We start from the raw sequence: 13,641 nt of genomic DNA, 5'->3' as shown, positions 1-13,641 counted from the left end.
TTCTTAAAATAGTTGTAAAATAGCCATAACTGTTCACCCTGTCTCATCAATACTAAAAATGCAAACATACTCAAGGGTCATTACATGAGGAATAATGGACGACATGGTGGTTGGTTCACAGGAATAAAGGCACAGTCGAGGTTGCAATACGGCCCGACACAGCGGAAGTTGCATTTATTTCTCGTTTGTGCATTTATTTCTGTGAACCGACCACAGTGGAGTCCATTGTCCCGCTTATTTCACTGTTGCCGCTTGTGTTGTGTTCATTACTGATTATAATTTTAACGTTTTAAACGCTAAAAGTTCTTTCCGCCACATATCAACTAATTTCTAAACTTACAGGTCAAACTGCCGTTACTTGTTCTAAATGGATGGTTGCTGGGGCCAACAGCCAGTCGTTAGTTCTATCTCTCCCGTTGTCAAGCTGGCATATCCCAGTATTCTGATGAACCTTATCTTTGAACATTGCTATTTAACTAGCCTACATGCCATCCAACTAGCTAAAATCCACCTCCGTCATATGCTACAATGTTACTATGTTATGAGCGTCTGTATTTCAGCTTGGATGCAACGTGACAGTTCGTTTAAACTTCACAACAAGTTTGGCGAATTAATATTCAAGTGTGATACGACCAACTCATTGGATCTACTTCATAGTTGCGCAAATAACATATGGTTAAGGCACCCTCTATAGACTGCAGGACAATGGAGAATTCAACCAAGCAGTGAATGATAAATGTGGGTTTTTACAGGGAGACTACATCATAGCTGTAATTGAAGTGTTCCGTAACAATCATTTTAGAAGACTGGTCTTCTAAATGTGTCCAAACGTACGCACCACTGTCACGTCTGGTGTAATTGGTTCCATTGATTACAGTGGAAGCCAGATGTTGCAGCAGACGCTACGTGATTGGAACACTTCAGTTACAGTGCGTACCAGGGTAGCCTCCATGTTATTTCCCTCCATGCCAATGGGAGTATGTCAAGGCTGTAAGCGGTGTTTGCTGTAATGTTTAGGGGGTGCAGGGCAGTTGCAGTACCTCCACCATCCACAGGGTGTCCCTATCGGAGCTGATGAACTCTGGACTGAGCAGCTCCTCGAAGGGCTCCTCCTGGTACGAGTCGTCCATGTAGCCCAGCTCCGACTCCTCCTCCGCCGCAAATGGATGCGTCTCCGCCCGCTCGGGCCACTCGGCCACGCCCACGTCCTGCCTGTAGAGCGCCGGCAGCGGATTGGGCGACGGAGAGTCTGATGGACAGCCAGGACAGAACTCATGAGGAGCACAGCTCATATCGCTCCAAAGAAAGCGTTAACATTCCACAGCACCACATGAAGTGGCTCATGTCTGGGAGTGCCTACCTGCTCTCCTGAAGGACGTTCTCTGGCCCAGACTGGACCTCTGGCGGCGGGCAGGGGGTGGCCTGTTGCGGGTCAGGTGCACATCCAAAAAGTTCTCCCTCTCCACCAGGTCAAGGCCAGCCAACAAACTACACACACACACACATCAACAGAGTTTAACATTTGTAATCATGAAGTGTTCTTAGTCTTAATCCATGTGGAGAGCAAATCCAAGTGTGATCTGAGCGCACCTCTCGCTGGGCTCCCTGTTCTCCTGCAGGTTGAGGGGGGCGGAGCTCTCGGGGCACTGCACCGTCTCCGGTCCCTCTGGCGATGGCGTGTCCACCGCGCCCGCTGCAGAGGAGCCCTCGCCGGCCTGCGGCTCGTCGGCCAGAGGGTGCTCCAGCATCCAGCTGGCCAGGACCTCGATGGTGCGCGAGTCCACCTCCCCGGTCACGCCTGCCGGACACACCAGAGTAGGGTCAAGGGACGGCCCGCACGCTTGACCACAGTGAGGCTTTGCAACAGTGCCAGGGAGCAGTGTGGGGACGCTAAAGCCTCTCTCTTAATGCAGGGAATCTCCTCACTACTCCTGGAGAGCCCAAGCAGCACACATCTGAGTTTCCAACACCACTTCAACACTCGGAACTATCCTACAACCTTTACATAGCCAAATTACAACTATCCAGGCCATGTACACACTTGTGAGGGAAAACCCCCCTGCACTTGGACACCTTGATACTAAAGGACTGAGTACACTATCAGTGCACTATCTTTACACTATCTGATGGGCTCAGACAGGTATGAGAGAAAACTGAAGTGTGTGTTGCTTAGGGCCTCTGATTAGGTGATGAGACGTTGTGAAGGGCACATGAGCATGGGGAGATTACTGTGGCTGGAGCTCTACCACCCCAACACTGCCCCTGGCACAACCCACCCCAACAGAAACCCGCCTACTGGCACAGATGATGCCCACATGGGTGAGGGACAGAGAGCTGGGATGAGGAGCGGTGAGGAGTGACAGGAGGGGGGGGAAGTGGCATGGGGGTGGCGTGGTATGGCGTGGCATGGCGTGGGGGTGGCGTGGCATGGCGTGGTGATGATGGAGCACAAGCTGTGATGGGTGCCAGGCAGAGCGGGAGGGTGGCGTGAAGGTGGCCCAGACAGAGCAGTGTGTGTGTGTGTGTCTGTGTACGGACACACACCACAACACCACACTCCACATCGGCCACTGGGTCTGGACTACACACACCACCGTGGCGTCATGAGAACTGACTAGGCGACTTGAGGCTGTTCCTCCACTGTTTGGTCACGAGACGTCGATGCAAAATTTGAAAGACTTGATTGGTCTAAGGAGAAGCAGCAGCACTGGCACAGTTAGACATGCACTGCTAGAGATGGGGAGGGCAGGGGTCACTAGAGGGAGCTGGACACTATCGGGGGGGAGGGGGGGGGGACTGGTCAGAGGAGCGGTGACTGGCTGGAGTACCTGCCGCCTCCATGGCCTTGTAGATGTGCCTCATGGAGAAGCCCATTTCTAGCAAGCGAACGGGGACAAACATTTGAGGACGCTCTGGAGTGGCAAGGGAGAACAGACAGATAAATCGTTACCAGAACAGAAACAAGTTAACAACAACAGATTGAAAAAAAAGAAAAAAAAATGACCGGTCTCTACAGATTTACAAAAGGACACTGTGATCTGATGAAGAGCAAGGCGGTAATACTATATGGGAAAGATAACCATCACTATTCTACTTTATGAAAATTAGCAGTACATTATTCAGCTACAATATCATTAAAGACGTATTTCTCCTCCAAAATACTGTGATGGTCCATTGTGTGGTCAAACACAGTGCATAGAGCACAGGTGAGATAAGAGCAACTTAAAACAGGACAACAGAAAGGGTTTGGCGTCGGCTGTGAATTTCATGGTGCCGTAAAAAAAGAGATGTGAGAGCAAGTGCTACCGGCAGTCTCATGCAACCAAAGCCATTACACTTCAAATGAGGCCCAAACACAAGACAGAAACAACACTGCAAGAAAAACAAGAAAAAGAAAAACACACCAAGACAGCCAAACCACAAGGCGTGTGAACTCCACACCAGAGGAGGCAGCCTTCATTCCCATGCTGAAGCCAGCAACACAGCAACACTGGGCCAGACCCTTCTCCTGTACAGCCCATGAGGAGTCTTTTAGCTCTCCTTTATTCCCTCTCTCTCTCTGGCGACTCTTACCCATGGGGGTGCGGGTCTGTCCGCAGGGCTCCAGGAAGCTGGTCTGCTGCTCGGTGAAGCCCTCGCAGGAGGCCGAGCTGGCCAGGCTGAGGCCCGGGGGCAGCGTGGGGTTATGGACCAGGCCTGCCAGCGTGGGGAAGCGAGCGAGCACCATCCGCCTGCAACAAGCCGCACACACACACACACACACAATGCTAGGGCTAGTGCTCACCAGTGAGAGAGAGCGAAAGGGAGAGAGATATACAGAGAGAGAGAGAGAGTCTGTGTGTGTGTGTGTGTGAGAGAGAGTGAGTGTGTGTGTATGTGAGAGGGAGAGCACAGATAGAGAGGGAAAGTGACAGTAGTATTAGGAGAATAGAAACATAACTTTTAATGTTGTCCTGTTCTACAATATACCTACACTGTAATACGGCACTGAGGAGGTCTAATGCCTGAAGTGCAGGATACTGCTTCATCCACTACTAAGAAACACTTCTCATACGCTACGACTAGATGTGATCCATAAACACCCATTTCAGGCGGACAAAAAGGAGACAAGTCATGTTGTCACAGGCATTCATGAGAGGCTACAGCATGCATCAGCTATATGTTCAGGAGTGGATGTGCTGCATTATGTAGGGGGTGTAGAGAGAGAGGAGGGGAGAGGAGAGGAGAGAGGGAGGAGAGACTGGAGCCTGTGGTCATGTGATGGTGTGTGATGGTGTACTGTATGTGCAGGTCAGGGCTGGCCTGTTCCCTGATGCCACGTCCAGACGCCAGCGCTTAGCCAGGCAGGCAGGTCAAAACAGCCCAAGCTGCCGCGTTAGTTTCCACACACACACGTATACACACACGCACACACTCAAACATACACACACACACACACACACACACACACACACACCTAACGGACTCACCTGCCCTCGGACTCTCGCTTTGAGTCTCGGCGGTTTCACCTACTGACGCGGATCTGGAGCAAGAACATCCCGGGGACGTGAGAAATGTGCGCACATGAACGTGTGCCTGAGTGTGTGTGTGTGTGTGAATGTGTGCGTGTGTGCACATGAGTCAGTGATCTGGGTTCCACTGATTGGATTACACTATGGATGACCAACTACTGAAATGAGAAAAGTGCACTCAGACAATGACCCATAGGCCCCACACCTACACCTAACATCAAGTATGGTACAGAAATGCACAGAATGGCACTCACTGCAGCAGGTTGATGGGCAGGAAAGGGTTAAAGTTCTCGAGGCCGTCGGCCTGCAGGGCGGTCAGCAGGGAGTTGGCCAGGTCGTTGGTGGAGGACGAGGCCGACTGGCCGAAGGCGGCGGTGCCGTCGGAGCCGTTGCTGTAGAGCGACACCGAGCTGGACGACTTGGACACGGGCTGAGACGCAGAGTGCAGCCCCACATCTGGACAACAGGAAAGAGCGGCTGAGACCAGGAACAACCAGAGCACGCACACACACCACACACAGACCACACACCACACACACACCACACACGTCACACCACACACACACCACACACACACACCACACACACACCACACACACACCACACACACACCACACACACACCACACACACACCACACACACACCACACACACACACACACCAACTCAGCACACACTCAATGGCCATTCAATGAAAGGATGTAAACATACTACACAGAAGAATGTGACCATCAATTATGCACCGCTGCCATAGAAAACAGGGCCGACAACAAAAGCAGTCAGACAATTGGCATGCAACAGTCCCTCCCTTTCTCTCTCCCTCCCTCCCTCCCTCCCTCCCTCCTTCCCTCCTTCCCTCCTTCCCTTCCTCCCTCTTCATACCTCGGTGGTCTTTGCTGGTGCCGTCCTGGTGCAGTCTGTTGAGGACGCCCTTGTAGATCATGACCTGTGCCCTCTCCAGGTCTGCCAGGGCCACGGGGTGCTTGATGGGGCAGGGCCGCACGGCCCACTTGACCATGCTGCGCACCACGAACTGCAGCACGGAGCGCAGCTCGGGCCCTTCCTCCGCGGGAGGGGGGCTCTGGGCGGCCTCGGCGCCGGACGACGGGCCCGACGAGGAGGACGAGCCGTCCGGCCGCTGCGCCAGGAGCAGGTCGGCCAGCCGGCCGCTGCCCAGGATGACGGCGAGCGACTTGAGGGCGCCCAGGAGGAGGTAGGAGAGGCGCACGGCGCGCAGCTCCAGGGCGAAGAGGTCGGGCCGGGGCGAGGGGTGCGTGGGGGTGGGCAGGGGGGCGCTGGCCTCGGGCTCCGGTCCTGGAGTCCTGGGGGTTTTGGGGGAGGTCTTCTGCTCTGGAGGCTCCTCCGGCTGCTTGGCCCCCTCCTCCCCCGCCGGCTCCTCTCCTTCCCTGGGCACGGCGGCGGGCGAGGGTGGGGTCAGCTGGGTGTCCTCGTCCTGCATGACCCGGGCGATGTCCTCGTCCAGGCGACGCTCCAGCTCGCTGCGTTGCGTAGCGGCAGCAGCTGCGGCGGCGGCGGCGGCGGTGCTGGCGGAAGGTTCCGGTTCGGCGCGGGCCCTCCTCAGGGCCCCGGGCCCCTCGGGCTCCTCCAGCAGGCCGGTGAGCAGCAGCAGGTCCAGCAGCACGGCCGGACGCAGGCCGCGGAGCAGCGAGATGTCCAGCTGGGGCACGTCGCACGGCTCCAGGGACGAGAGCGGCGTGTCGCTGGGTGACCAAGAATTCAGGGAGCTTTTGGTTAGTGCCATCAGAGAGAGAGAGAGAGGCCAAAACATGGAGATAGAGATTCATGATGGAGGGAGGGAGGAAAAGGAAAGGGTGGAGGAGTTTTAAAAGAATTGGGAGAAAAGAAGACAAGAACAAAGAAGAAAAGGATGAATGAGAAAAGTGAAACAAATGGACAAGACAGAAATTAACAGGAGTAAAGGGACGACAGACATGCAGAAAAGGAAATGAGGCTTCTCGACTAACTGTCAAAGATGACAAAGGATAGTGACACAGACATTGGACTTAAGTCATAACAAATTGCTACAGTTAATTTTGCATTTAAAACAAGGGCCATTTGAAACAATAATCTTCAAATCTGGTGTGTGTGTGTGTGTGTGTGTGTGTGTGTGGTACCTGACTGTGAGGTCGGCTTCCTCCCACTGGAGCTTGGCCAGTGGGCTGCCCTCCTTGAGCACCCCCAGCAGTGTGGCCCTGCGCCCGCTGGGTTTGTGCAGGCACACCCCTCCTGCGCGCAGACCACTGTCCACCCCGCCGATCAGGGCCAGCACGGGCCACACCTCAGTGCACAGGGCATTCAGCTGGGCCTCGGAGAGCCCCGCGGGGCCGGTCACTAGTTCCATAACGCGGCCTGTGGAGCCTCCGCTCTCTGGCCCGCTGCGCTCTTGATCCACACCCTCCTCTGGACCTTTGGGGCTGTGGCCTGGACAGGACAGGACACACCGTCAGAGGTCATTCATCTCATCTAATCTAATGTAAACAACCCAGAACCACTGCACAGCATCGTTCCACAACCACATTTGGACAAAATAGCATTATGACCTTCCCATGAAGCACATACCCTTCAAGATAACAAAAACAAAACGCCTAATTTGGAAAATGATTCATTTTCATGACCAGCCATTTAGAGTACTTCTGACAGATACAGTTCTATATCCATTGAGAATATATAAATAAGAATATATAAATATTTAAAGGGATATTCTGCCATTTTTGGAAATAAGCTAATTTTCCACCTCCCACCTCCACTGCGCCCATGGTACGTTTGCAACTTCCCTTGATTATTACGCCAGATGAGAGTGTAGTTCCATGTCAAATCAGCCTAGAAAAACGCAAGGTTTCATTTTCAGTCTTATTGCACTTTCTAACTTGAGAAGGGACACGTTTTAAATGGGAAAATTACCAGGAATCTTAGTCACTTTTAAGGATGATGCTAGCAGGCGAGATGCTAATGGTCTAATGCGATTCAATGATCTATGCTAGGCTGAGGCTAAAAGCTGTATCGCCAGACTCACAGAATGGGTGGATGAACGGGAAAAAGGTAAATAATATCAATTGTTTTGCTCGGGGGAAGTGGAAAATTAGCTTATTTCCAAAAATGGCGGAATATCCCTTTAAAGTACTATCCTAAGCTTAAATTGAACATTTCAAACTAAAATATAAAGCAAAAGAAAACATTTCCAAATAAAAGTGTTTGTGCTTAAAGTGGTTCAATGACCTGAAATTAACTGTTAAATGAACTGAACTCAAATGTGCAGATAATAACTGTGTCGCCATTAATCATAAATGACATACGTGGCATTTCCTACGGTGGCCCTGAAGTGCAAAACACAACACAAATAAGACAACACAACACAAATAAGACAACACAACACAAAAAGAGAAAACACAACACAAAAAGAGACAACACAACACAAAAAGAGAAAACACGGCCCCGAAGTGCACAACACAACGGCAAATCACACAACACAACACAAAAAGAGACAACACAACACAAAAAGAGAAAACACAACGGCAAATCACACAACACAACACAAAAAGAGAAAACACAACGGCAAATCACACAACACAACACAAAAAGAGACAACACAACACAAATAAGACAACACAACACAATTAGAGAAACCTCGGCCCCGAAGTGCAAAACACAACGGCAAATCACACAACACAACACAAAAAGAGACAACACAACACAATTAAGAGACAACACAACGGAATACCTTCGGGCCACATGAATCGTCGCTGGGACACGTACTAGGCCTACAGCCCGCAGAAAATAGCATGCTGGGTCTTCACATGTCCATAAGAACCCACAGTAATGGAATATCCACGTTGTGTTTTATTCATAATATGTTTGGTGTATAATCCAACTCATACAAAAGCAACAAGTTCGAAACAAATCATCAGAAATCAGGAAGTAAAACAGCTTGTAACTCTGTCACCGTTCTAGATACCGTCATATACCATATATGGTCATTTTTTGTGAGATCCCCCTAGTTACCGTGGTAGCTACCACACATCAGAGCGATGGCTTTGCCCCACATGTCTTTCTGCGACGAGATATTCAAAACCGGAGGAGATTGGGCAAGAGAGCTGTCAATCAGGCTCCCCAAAAATCTCCAGAATATTAGCTTTCTTTTGACACCAATATTATGCTTCTACTCAAAGGGGTTCTTGTGTAAGAGTTTTATTGTCAGTAGCCTACGCACCATTAAATCTTCGAATTATTTCAGCCTGCATGTCTCTTTAAATCTTTTAATGAATGTTACGAGGACTTTACTAGGGTTTATAAAGTAAAGTCGCATATCACTGAAATCGTCTACCCCTTGGCTTCAACATTATCCGGTTTTCAATAACGAGGCATGTGGCTGACTAGTGCTGTCGTCATTCAAAGCTAGGGAGCCTGATTGACAGCTCTCTTGCCCAATCTCCTCCGGTTTTGAATATCTCGTCGCAGAAAGACGTGTGGCAAAGCCATCGCTCTGATGTGTGGTAGGCTAGCTACCACGGTAACTAGGGGGATCTCACAAAAAAATTACCATATATGGTATATGACGGTATCTAGAACGGTGACAGAGTTACAAGCTGTTTTACTTCCTGATTTCTGATTATTTGTTTCGAACTTGTTGCTTTTGTATGAGTTGGATTATACACCAAACATATTATGAATAAAACACAACGTGGATATTCCATTACTGTGGGTTCTTATGGACATGTGAAGACCCAGCATGCTATTTTCTGCGGGCTGTAGGCCTAGTACGTGTCCCAGCGACGATTCATGTGGCCCGAAGGTATTCCGTTGTGTTGTCTCTTAATTGTGTTGTGTTGTCTCTTTTTGTGTTGTGTTGTGTGATTTGCCGTTGTGTTTTGCACTTCGGGGCCGAGGTTTCTCTAATTGTGTTGTGTTGTCTTATTTGTGTTGTGTTGTCTCTTTTTGTGTTGTGTTTTCTCTTTTTGTGTTGTGTTTTCTCTTTTTGTGTTGTGTTGTGTGATTTGCCGTTGTGTTTTCTCTTTTTGTGTTGTGTTGTCTCTTTTTGTGTTGTGTTGTGTGATTTGCCGTTGTGTTTTCTCTTTTTGTGTTGTGTTGTGTGATTTGCCGTTGTGTTTTCTCTTTTTGTGTTGTGTTGTCTCTTTTTGTGTTGTGTTGTCTCTTTTTGTGTTGTGTTGTCTCTTTTTGTGTTGTGTTGTGTGATTTGCCGTTGTGTTTTCTCTTTTTGTGTTGTGTTGTCTCTTTTTGTGTTGTGTTGTGTGATTTGCCGTTGTGTTGTGCACTTCGAGGCCGTTTTTTCTCTTCTTTGTGTTGTGTTGTCTCTTTTTGTGTTGTGTTGTGCACTTTGGGGCCGTGATTTCTCTCTTTGTGTTGTGTTGTCTTATTTGTGTTGTGTTGTCTTATTTGTGTTGTGTTTTGCACTTCAGGGCCACCGTACATTTCCAACGTCCGCAGCGGTCTTATTTCTCAGTGTTTCGGCTATTACACCAATAAATTGCGCACGTGCCGTGTCATTGCTGTAGGGTGGGTTGAAATTTAAGCCATACTAAATCTCTGACTTAAATTTAGTGAATGGCATTTCCTCCTTGGCAATGTTGTTTATGACATTGAATTTGATGATAATTTATGATTCTTCAGAGGATCTGATTAATACAGAATTCTGAGCGCATTCCCGACAATAGACGCAGTGCAATGCGTTCCGTTCTTTGTCACACCACAGCCAGGGAAATTGTTTCAACCAGTCACGTCTGAAAGAATATACAGTATTTTGGCCTTTTTAAATTTGACTCTCATTGCCAAGCTCTATCTCAGACTCGGTTGTCTCCTCTGGTTCCGAGTCTGATGTTATCGCGGGAGGACCAGGGCTTGGCATCCTCCCAGGGACCGTCACCGAGGCCAAGGGCCTTGTCTGGATGGACTCTCAGTAATGGGGATGGATGGAGTGACAGTAGGGCTGGGAGTAAGAGTAGGCTTAGTTTTCTTAATGGAAAACCGCACTTTTTGGCAAATTTTGGTCGCATGTGCAACCAAATTCATATCGCATGTGCGACCAAATTGGCCTGTGCTGTGGCCAGTAGCCCTGTGCTATGTTGTGTGGGGTGTTGAGTGTGACTGACCCGGTCTGTGGGCGCCTCCGTCTCTGAGCAGCGGGGCGATGAGCTCCAGGCGGGCCTGCATGTGCTGGTTGATGTGGCTGGTCCAGCCCTCCACCTGGTGCAGGCGTCTCAGCAGCTGCACGGTGGCCTCCAGCAGCACGGTGGCCCTGGGGCTGCACAGCGGCTCTCCCGCCAGCAGGTCACTGGGCATGCCCCGCATCTGCAGGTCACACAGCGCCACCTACGGGAGCGGAGGACAGCAGGGTCAATAACACTGACAGCAACGTTGCCTGTCAAGGCCCTGACATATTCACATGAGCATGGTCAGCATCTAGAAACACAAGGATCATTGACTATAAAGGAATTGGGAAGGTCAAAATGGCGGACCTTCTCCCCAGGGTTGCTGCTGTAGAACAGGACACAGGGGTACAGCTCCGTAGCGTCCACCCCTTCAAACGCCAGCTTGGGCTCCTGCATGGCAAACAGAATAGACATAAAAGACCACCGCAACACTAAAGTACAGTAACAGCCCAATGAGGAGTGATAGTCAGTGAGCACAATCCCAGAGGTTTAGGGTGGAGTAAATGAAGTGACCTTGTTGTTCTTGGCGAAGGAGATGGTGCGGGCCTCCATGTCCAGGATGCAGGTGATGGTGTCCCCCTGGGTGAAGGAGGGCAGGGCGCGGCCCAGTTCCCCGCCGTGGTACAGGCTGCCGCTGTAGGCGCGGTACAGCCACATGTCGGTGGTGGTGCGGTGGTTGTAGTCCCGGATGGGCCAGCGCGACACACCGATACACGTGCCCTCATTGCCCTTGTTCTCTTTGGTGATGTAGAACTGCACAGGGACACACACAGGGACACCAGGGAGATGATGACACCAGCGCTACACATGGACTTCAGGTGAGACATATACAGAGATCTAGGAAGACAATACTTCTGCTCTTATTTTGGGCTTTTGGACTGAAGATAGTTCATCAGGGCTGAAGAGCATGTTAAGACACGCTGGTTAACCCCCAGATGCCTTACACAACTTCAGCTGACCCATAGACCTTTAGGAGTCCCTCAGGCACATAGCACTGAGACGTCCCACTCCCACCCCACCATTATAGCCGAGAGCACAGGAGCGGAGCAGTGCAGATTGTGTCCAGCAGGACCTGCCCCTCCGTGGTGCGCCGTACCTTCCAGATGAAGCAGCCGGAGGTGATGGCGGTGGTGGCCAGGCCGTAGCCCTTCCCTCCGGCCCCGTGGGCCAGCACGTTCCCGCTCTCCAGCGAGCAGCAGGTCAGCTTGTGCGGGTCAAACGAGAAGTCTCCGATAGGAATGCACTCGTCCTCGCTCATGCTCTCCTGCAGGATAAACACACACACACACACACACAACCAAACACACACACACACACACACACACACAGCCAATGTTTACTCTTCCACTAAAGTTGGAGTTCAGATGTGAGGGGCTGATAGTGTAAGGAATGCTACTGACCCTTTTGCAGCCCTCAGGCAGAGCTTCCAGATTCTTCCGTACTGCCAGAGGCTCTTCCCACATAAACGTGGACAAAAGTCCAAAGAGTTGGTCGACAATCTAAAAGGGGATAGAGGATCTTTGTGATTTCTGCACACTTCCATCATGAGAATAACTTATTTTACTTTATTACAAAACAATGCAAATGTCCCAAAGTCAGCCTGTTTCTCCAGATGCTTCACCTGTTTGACGTGGACTGGCTCCGAGCAGGCGGGTAGCAGAGCCTCCAGGATGTGGAAGGCCAGCAGCTTGGTTCGCAGGTTCCGGAAACATGGAGTTCCTGAAAACCCATCACAAGCCACAACTGAGAACAGAGCTCTGCCATTCATCACACGCATTAGGGGCTTCTCATTCACAGAGCTGCCAACAGCTTCCTCAACAGAGCTGGGTTATGAATGACTGATATTTGATATCTACACAGGAACGCATGGTGTTGACGTGATCAACAGGTGTTATTCTAGCGTTACCTGCAGTGCACTTGTAAGAAATGATTGTCATGAGCGGGTCGATCCACTTGATGAAGGTGGAGACTCTTTTGGTAACTCGTAGCGATAGGATGCGTCTCAGGAACACCAGGAAGTCAGCCAGCTGGGACTCCACCACTCTGCTGCTCCGCACCGCCTCCACCTCTGCACACACACACACGCACGCAGCCATCAGCAAATTAATGCATATACACAAGATACATGAACATTACAAAAATCACACACACGTTAACACAATTACAGAGACACACACACAGACATAAGGGACGCCCAATTATAAAGGACTGCAGTTGAAAATGTGTCGGCTGGCAAAAACGGCCACATTTAAAGAAATGTTAATCAATGAGTGTTGTCTTTATGAATAAATAAATTTAATAAAATAAGTCCACACTTGCAATCACAGAACTCCTGCGTCAGCTGAAAGTGTAGCTCAACTAAAGAGCACAGCAGCTCTATTATGTGATAAACCAACACACTGACAGAGCCTCATTTAAAATGCCTGGTGTCCTGGTGCCTGAGGCCAAACCTGCTCCTCAGGAGCTATTTGGGGTTCAGCGTCTCCCTAATGGGCACTTCTGACCGGAGGCTACTGGAGACGGGAACCAGCCGGCCGCTCTCTGCCCGGAGGCACATCTGTCTCCAGCGGCATCAGAACAGAAGCCTGGAAAAGGTGGCCGCTGTAGGCTAGTGGTGTGGTCTGAGCTGCTATAGGCTAGTGGTGCGGTCAGAGCTGCTATAGGCTAGTGGTGCGGCTGGTGCTGCTGACTTACTCTCTAGCCTGTGCTTGATGCTGCTGGCGTGGGGCTCCGTCTGGTCCACCACGCTGCTCTCTAGCGCCTCCTGCTGCCGCACACTGAGCAGGAGCCCCTGCAGCTGGTCGCACATCACGTCCATCAGCGCCTGGGACACCTCCAGAGGCAGGGCCTCCTCATAAGAGCTGGAGCCACACACACACACACACACACACACACACACACACACACAAACACACACACAAACAAAGATGCAATAGCAACATGAT

At 50.5% G+C, this 13,641-nt stretch overlaps 1 protein-coding gene across 9 annotated transcripts in view; it reads right to left on the bottom strand.

Moving 5' to 3' along the window:
• LOC134100992 (probable E3 ubiquitin-protein ligase HERC1) overlaps positions 1–13,641 on the bottom strand; it is a 60,596-nt gene that overhangs the window by 19,470 nt on the left and 27,485 nt on the right. For 7 of the 9 annotated variants that reach the window (XM_062554516.1, XM_062554514.1, XM_062554522.1 and 4 more), the window contains exons 30-45: positions 13,391–13,557; positions 12,603–12,764; positions 12,318–12,415; positions 12,097–12,195; positions 11,793–11,960; positions 11,210–11,449; positions 11,003–11,086; positions 10,637–10,856; positions 6,647–6,953; positions 5,394–6,256; positions 4,766–4,967; positions 3,574–3,731; positions 2,829–2,912; positions 1,591–1,798; positions 1,361–1,488; positions 1,041–1,249 (exon numbers count right to left, since the gene is read on the bottom strand). In XM_062554516.1, the coding sequence (XP_062410500.1) occupies positions 1,041–1,249; positions 1,361–1,488; positions 1,591–1,798; positions 2,829–2,912; positions 3,574–3,731; positions 4,766–4,967; positions 5,394–6,256; positions 6,647–6,953; positions 10,637–10,856; positions 11,003–11,086; positions 11,210–11,449; positions 11,793–11,960; positions 12,097–12,195; positions 12,318–12,415; positions 12,603–12,764; positions 13,391–13,557 (3,397 nt within the window). The remainder of the gene's footprint in view (positions 1–1,040; positions 1,250–1,360; positions 1,489–1,590; positions 1,799–2,828; positions 2,913–3,573; positions 3,732–4,765; positions 4,968–5,393; positions 6,257–6,646; positions 6,954–10,636; positions 10,857–11,002; positions 11,087–11,209; positions 11,450–11,792; positions 11,961–12,096; positions 12,196–12,317; positions 12,416–12,602; positions 12,765–13,390; positions 13,558–13,641) is intronic. The other 2 variants (XM_062554518.1, XM_062554521.1) reach the window with 2 other exon arrangements.

Source organism: Sardina pilchardus, chromosome 14 (assembly GCF_963854185.1).
Source record: "Sardina pilchardus chromosome 14, fSarPil1.1, whole genome shotgun sequence".
Classification (NCBI taxonomy): Eukaryota; Metazoa; Chordata; class Actinopteri; order Clupeiformes; family Clupeidae; genus Sardina; species Sardina pilchardus.
Note: the sequence above shows the minus strand (reverse complement) of the source record. Positions and strands in the feature narration are given on the sequence as shown.